This window comes from Nanorana parkeri, unplaced genomic scaffold, assembly GCF_000935625.1.
Source record: "Nanorana parkeri isolate BGI_ZX_2015 unplaced genomic scaffold, ASM93562v1 scaffold3, whole genome shotgun sequence".
Lineage (NCBI taxonomy): Eukaryota > Metazoa > Chordata > Amphibia > Anura > Dicroglossidae > Nanorana > Nanorana parkeri.
In genome coordinates this window covers 5655031-5661443 of record NW_017306271.1, presented here as the reverse complement: position 1 = coordinate 5661443, position 6413 = coordinate 5655031, and the positions used below count along the sequence as shown (strand labels likewise).

The following is a 6413-nucleotide window of genomic DNA, read 5'->3' as shown; positions in this document are numbered from 1 at the left end:
CCGAGCCCGCCAGGAAGCTGACAGCGCCACAGCGCCAATCACAGGCACTGAGACATATCCCGATCTCTGCAGCTGCGGACTGGGATAATGTCTCAGTACCTGTCATTGGCGCTGCGGCGCTGTCAGCTTCCTGGCGGGCTCGGCACGTGGAGCTGCGAACACGCCCGAGCCCATCACCAGTCCTCACATCACTCGACCATTCACAATAGTGTTACATGGATGCCAAAAGTGGGAGCCAGGGGCGGGGGGAAGGCGAGGAAAAGGCAGAGCTGGAGGGCGGGCTAAGTTGCTGCACCGTGGACCTCTGGGTTGTACTTGCCCCCTGGGCTAAAAGTTGCTAGTCAGCCTATGCTGTATTCCACAACTGCCGGACGCCGAGAGCTGATTAAATTGCGGATGGCATCGGCGCCCGGCCGTTGCGGTATGCAGGATTGTGGGCGGCGTTGGACTACATGTCACAACCGCGGGGTCCCAATGCCATCCGCAATTAAATCAGCTCATCGGTGCCCAGCGGTTGCGACATGCAATGAAAATTATTAGTGCCCCCCCAGATTTGACTGTTGTATCTTATGTGCCCCCCCTACATATTGTTCCTAGAGTCGCCACTGCTGTGGTGAAACTATAAATCCCATGATGCATTTGTCTCTGGGAGTCATTACTGTGGCTGTGAGAATCTTGCAATGCCTCACGGGATTTGTAGTTTCACCACAGCTGGAGGGCCGGAGGTTCCCCACCCCTGCCTTAACTGCAAACAAAATCACACCAGACTTTATTGATAAGTAGACATTTTGTTACAAGTATAGCAATGTTTCAGGGCCGTCTAGGGTCCCTTCATCAGGCTCAAAATGAGCCTGATAAAGGGACCCTGAGCGCCCCTGAAACGTGGTTATCTTTGTGACAAAAATGTCTGCTCATAAATAAAGACACATTTTGAATATCTCTTTGGTGTGCTGGTGACAGTTCATTACTGCATTGTCCTGGACGGCGCCATCCGCTATCACTTTAGCACCCAATACTAAGGGGTATAACAGTCAAGAGTTTGGTGGGATACATACTGGACTAGTACATTGTGTGTCTCCACAAACACGCAGGCACTGCAAGTAGGGTTGCCACCTGTCCAGGATTCACCCGGACAGTTCGGGTTTTGAATGCTGTGTCCGGGTTTCATGGCAGCAGAAACCCGGACACAAGATGTCAGGCAGACAGGGGCAACCAAAATTAAGATAGAGGCTACTGGCCCCCCACTGTACAGTCTCGGCTGTGATATTTACCTATGAATGGGTAGCGCTATTTACATATGAATAAGCCACGACTCAAAAAAAATGTCTGCGCGTCGCTAGAGTGTTCGGGTTTTGCTTGAAGAAAAGGTGGCAACCCTAACTGCAAGGCAAACCACTCCCATGCTCCCACTCCTTCCTTCCTCCTCCCTTGTCCAAGCTAGAAGATGAATAGTTGCTGGAGACTGCTCTGTCCCTTCATCAGGGAACCAAGAAACCAAACAGAATCTTAAAGTGCTGGTTAAAAAATAAAAGTTTATTGAAAATAACAATAAACAAACTGGCAGTAAACAAAGGAGAAAGTCCATGACGTCGTCGGTGCCAAGTCAGGGGTAAGATGCCAAAGCGGGTCGTAAGTCGAACCAGGTCAGGGAACACTTAACGGAAACAATAGCCGGAGTCCGGAACCAAGAATTCAGTCAGCTATCTTAGTTAGGCAGATCGTACTTCCGATGACCGCAATGCTGAACGGGCAGTGTGCGCTTGCGGAATTTATCTTACGAACATGCCACACACCCGCCGACAATCGTACGATTCTCGGCGGGTTTTCTAACATGTTATTAAGATAGAGTTGTGCGACCTTACAGTAGCAGAGGTCGCACGGCTTCCACGCGCATGGCAATAATCATACGATCGCGGGATTTCGCCTGATTATCGGACGATTATCGCAAGGTGTGTGGGCACCTTGAGACAGGAAGTTGCTAGGAGCTGCAGACTGATGGTGTTTACGGGTTTGGTCATAAGAGGGCACCAAAGAAGAATGAAAAGTGTCAGACATACTGCACAGAAGGCAGGCTGCAGCTCAACTTGATAAGGAAGGGTAATAAACCCTGACACCCTTGTGATTTTGTACTGGACAGGAGGTTCAGGGAAGCTGAGCTGAGAGAGCTGGAGCCAGCTGTTTCATCAATAAGATGATTGTCAGTGCTTGGGCAAAAATATATAGTATTACTTTGCTATGTATATTTGTTGATCTGGATTCTTTATTTAAACAGGTTGAGAGTTTAATACTATGTTAAGACAAATATTTGAAAATTGTTGACAGACAGAACGCCTGCTCGCTCCCTAGCTACCAATGACATGGTTGAATGCCATCAGGTGGCCTGCACAGCATACTTTACTGCCACTCCCCTGGCCCTGCAGCACAAGCTACTACCCTGTGGAAACCTCCTGACAGTTTTGTAGCAATTGATGATTTCCAGAGGGAAGCTGAACAAAGTTGCAATGTATCGCTGTCATCATAGCCATAATGCCTAAAAATCCAGCAGAGAAAAATCAGTCTTTCTATCAAGTGTGACTTTGTGTTAAGCTGAACTTGTCAAATAGTGTCCAAGCCCTCCCTGTGTTTACTCATTGAATATGTCTGCCACAATAGAAAGAGCAGTGATAACAGATGGTATGTCCTCAATAAACTTTAACTAATATCTTATGCAAAAATGTATTAACGAGTAACTCCGGGATTGTCAAAACTTGCCCCACTGCAAGGGTTAACTGCTTGTTTTGTTCTAGGTGTGCAACTAAAGAAAATATACTCACCTGATCCTCGATCCCCTCTGACTGCTAGATTGGTCCCTGCAACCTCTTACCCCCTTGTGCTCCGGTGGCCTAACCCCCGCTGACATTATCATGTCTATGCGAGGTCCATTCACTTGCATTAGACCTGAAGACGCCGAGAGACATACCACGGAGCGGAGGGGGAGAGAGGTGAGTGGTCAACAATGTGACGAGGGAGCATGGAGTCGGCAAGTCATTACCCACCCCCGGCTTCCTGATTGCTCCCTGGTGATTGGTGATGCTCCCTGGTGACTCGCCCAAATACTCTGTATCGGCACCGATACTGATACTACAATCGGTATTGGTGCCGCCCTACTACATAGCCCATAATGCATTGCTTTCAGCAAGCAATGACAATGCTACATTGTTCAGACGCTGAGTGAAATTGCGTCAGTGCATTGAGGAAATACATCCTATGGGCATCTAGGGAATGGATTAAAGAAGATATACCCACCCGATCCTTAATCCTGCGGTCACTTCTATACCCATCCACTCCAGCTGTGGTATGTTCCTCAGCATCCTCACGTCTAATGCAAGTCAATGGACCTTGCATAGACATGATGACATCAGTGGGGCTTCGACCACCAGAGCCTGGGGGAGAAGAGGCTGCGGGGAGTAGTCTATCAGCAAGAGGGGATCAAACACCCTCTGCCAGAAGGGCTGTATTATATTACAGTATACAGTATATAGTATATACAGTATTACAGTATATAGTTTTTGTAAATTTAAAGTTGGCAACCTGATTTGGGATTGTGTTGCTAATTTGCTTGATAGATGTCCCCTACAGCTATAGAGGAGCAGCGTTGTCACCCTAGGGCAGGATGTGTGTTAGTACTTATTATTTAGAGAGGAGGTGTCCTCTAGTTCTCAGAAGATAGCTGGAAGGGCTGAAAAGATTGAAGATTTAATTTCTGTGCACAGGAAGTTGCAAAGACACTGGATTTCTAATAGGTATTTCCTGTGCTTGCTGAAAATGTACATAGCTCGAAATACAAAACTAATGCAGTCACTATATCTAAAAAGCTGGCAGGCTGAAATATATATTATATTCTTGTTTTTGGTTTTAGATATATTTTAATTTTTATTCCATAATCTTACTTCAACATCATTCAGTTCCCAGAGGACTTAAATATCTACATTAACCAACCCAGACTATGCAGCCTTCAACAAGCCGCCGAGCACCAGCGAGTAGAGAACAAGCTGGCCTAGATCGGTCTCAGTAACTCCTCTTGCTGATCACAGCGCCTTCTCTGGCGCGGCCGTGTATCGCGTTGAAAACTTTCCGTGTGGAAACACCGCTGATGAATAAGCGTTCCGCTTTGTCTCTGGTCGCCCTTACTCTTCATTCTTGCCACCTTTGCTCTCCTCCCACCTTGTCTGTCTTCCTAGGGCTGATGTGTACCATGGATGGGCCGGGCGCCGGGCTGGAGCATCAGTGGCCGCTGCTCAGATGAAAGCGTTCGTGTGCTGGGTGCTCACCTATGTGGTCTGCCTGGCCGCGGTGAAGAAGATGTGGAGCAGCCGGTACCTGCGGAGTCACCTGAGTAGATCCCTGTACATGAACATGCTGAGCCACAGCCAGTCTCCCCCGTACTGGGAAGGAAGCCACCAGGTGGGTGCTGGCACTTAGGACTATGGGGATGGCACAGTATGGCTGTGAAAGGCTTCCCACTGTATACAGAGCGGGCTGCCTGATGGGCTCCATTATTTCCCTATTATTAATGGGATTTTAATATTTGCTGGATATACTGGGCAGGCAACTTTCCTGAATGCAAAGGATAGTCCCAAGTTGCTTAGAAATGCATGTTCCATACATATATACTGTATGTTATTTAGAAATGTGTGTGTAAAATTATGTATGTGTGGGGATTTATCAAAACTGGAGCAGACAAAATCTGGACCAGATTTGCACTGCAACCAATCAGCTTTTCTGTCTCATTTTCAAATCCTTACTTGAGCAAACTGAAGAGAGATGCTGATTGGTTGCAGATTCTGTCTGCTCCAGTTTTGATAAATTCCCCCCACAGTATATTATAGCAGGTTGGTTCTCAGAGATAATGATATCAATGATGGACTATAGGTGTATGATTACATCATTTGTATTGTTTTGCTTCGCTCTTTGAACAGTAATGTATGGAGCATGGGGAAATCTTGAGAGCCCGGAACCTTAGATTCTATTCCCACCTATATTTTAGGTGCGATTAAGGATTCCTGCGTCAGGAACGTGTGATTTCCTGCAGCGGGAATCCCTAATCTTCCATTTACAAGTGGCAACTGTCACCCATTCAAGTCAATGATCGGGTGACAGCAGCTGCATTTGAATGCTGACACACCACATGTAATGGTATGTGATACGATTACATACGGTTAGGGAACAATCACTAACCCTGGACGTACGATTGATGTGTCCTGGGATAGTGATCCATTCCTAACCGTATGTAATTGTATCACACATGATTACATGCGGTGTGCAAGCGTTCTTCCGCTTTCAAGTGCAGCGGCTGTCAGCCGATCAATAACTTGAATAGGTGACAGAGTCCACTTGTAAACGTCAGATTTAGGATTCCTGCTGCTGGAAATCGGAAGTTCCTGATGCAGGAATCCCTAATCGCACCTAAACTTACAGGTGTGAATGGAGCCATAAAGGGTTTGGATTTGACGTTGTGCAGTTTTGTGTGTTTGTAGCTTTCTTGCCCCTGGGGAAGGTGGGTGCATTCACATGAAAACGCATGTCATGCTTGCAGTGCCATTCGTTGTTAATGGTACTCCAAATGCAGCAAGCAAGATGTACGACAAACGCACAAAGATTGCAGATCATACAGCTGCATGAGCTGCTTTGCCGTGCATTGAAATGAATAGACTCCCTTATGCGGACGCGTGAATGGGGCTGAATGTTGGCCGTAAACGGTTTGAATTTCAGATGATTTCTGAATAAATGCGAGTCGTGGGTGGCCCTATAAGTACCACCCTGCTCAACAAAAGTCAAACTCCCCCAAACAAAAGTATCTGTTTGTTTTTCCCTTAAAAGAGAACTAGGGGGTAAGTGTTTTCCCCCATAGTTCTCGTTAGGGTCACCAGAGGACCCAAAGTTATTGCCCGCGATATACTGAGAGTGCCACAGCCGGGACAGAATCCGCTGCGTGAGTGACAGCTGGCTCTGCCTATGAAAAGGCAGAGCCAGCTGTGCCCGCCCCCTTCCCCGTTTGTTCCTCCACTCAGTGCTGGAGGATCGGAGAGGGGAATCCCTGCAGGGAGCCGTGACTAACACTGCAGGGAGGCGATCGGTGCATGTTTCTGCTCACTTCCTGCTCAACAGAGCTGACCTGTGACGGCTTCTTTGTCACAGGTCGGCTCTAACTATGAGGATGAGTGGAAATCACTCACCTCATAGCTCTCCTTTAAATACATTTTGGTCTCTTATTATACTGTAATAACATATGTACAAGTCCACTGATCTAGCTTTGCCATTCTCTCTCACTGCTCTCCTCCTACAGGTCCCGTCCCATGCCACCATCTTCCTTCTTTACATTACATTACATTTGTCTTCCTGGTTCCTACAGCAAACGACCCCCCCCCCCCCCC

At 47.4% G+C, this 6413-nt stretch overlaps 1 protein-coding gene across 2 annotated transcripts in view; it reads left to right on the top strand.

Moving 5' to 3' along the window:
* Window positions 1-4089: 4089 nt before the first annotated feature.
* METTL9 (methyltransferase like 9) overlaps window positions 4090-6413 on the top strand; it is a 42358-nt gene continuing 40034 nt past the window's right edge. For both annotated transcript variants that reach the window (XM_018567496.1, XM_018567578.1), the window contains exon 1: window positions 4090-4443. In XM_018567496.1, coding sequence (XP_018422998.1) covers window positions 4282-4443 — 162 coding nt within the window. In that variant the 5' untranslated portion in view covers window positions 4090-4281. The remainder of the gene's footprint in view (window positions 4444-6413) is intronic.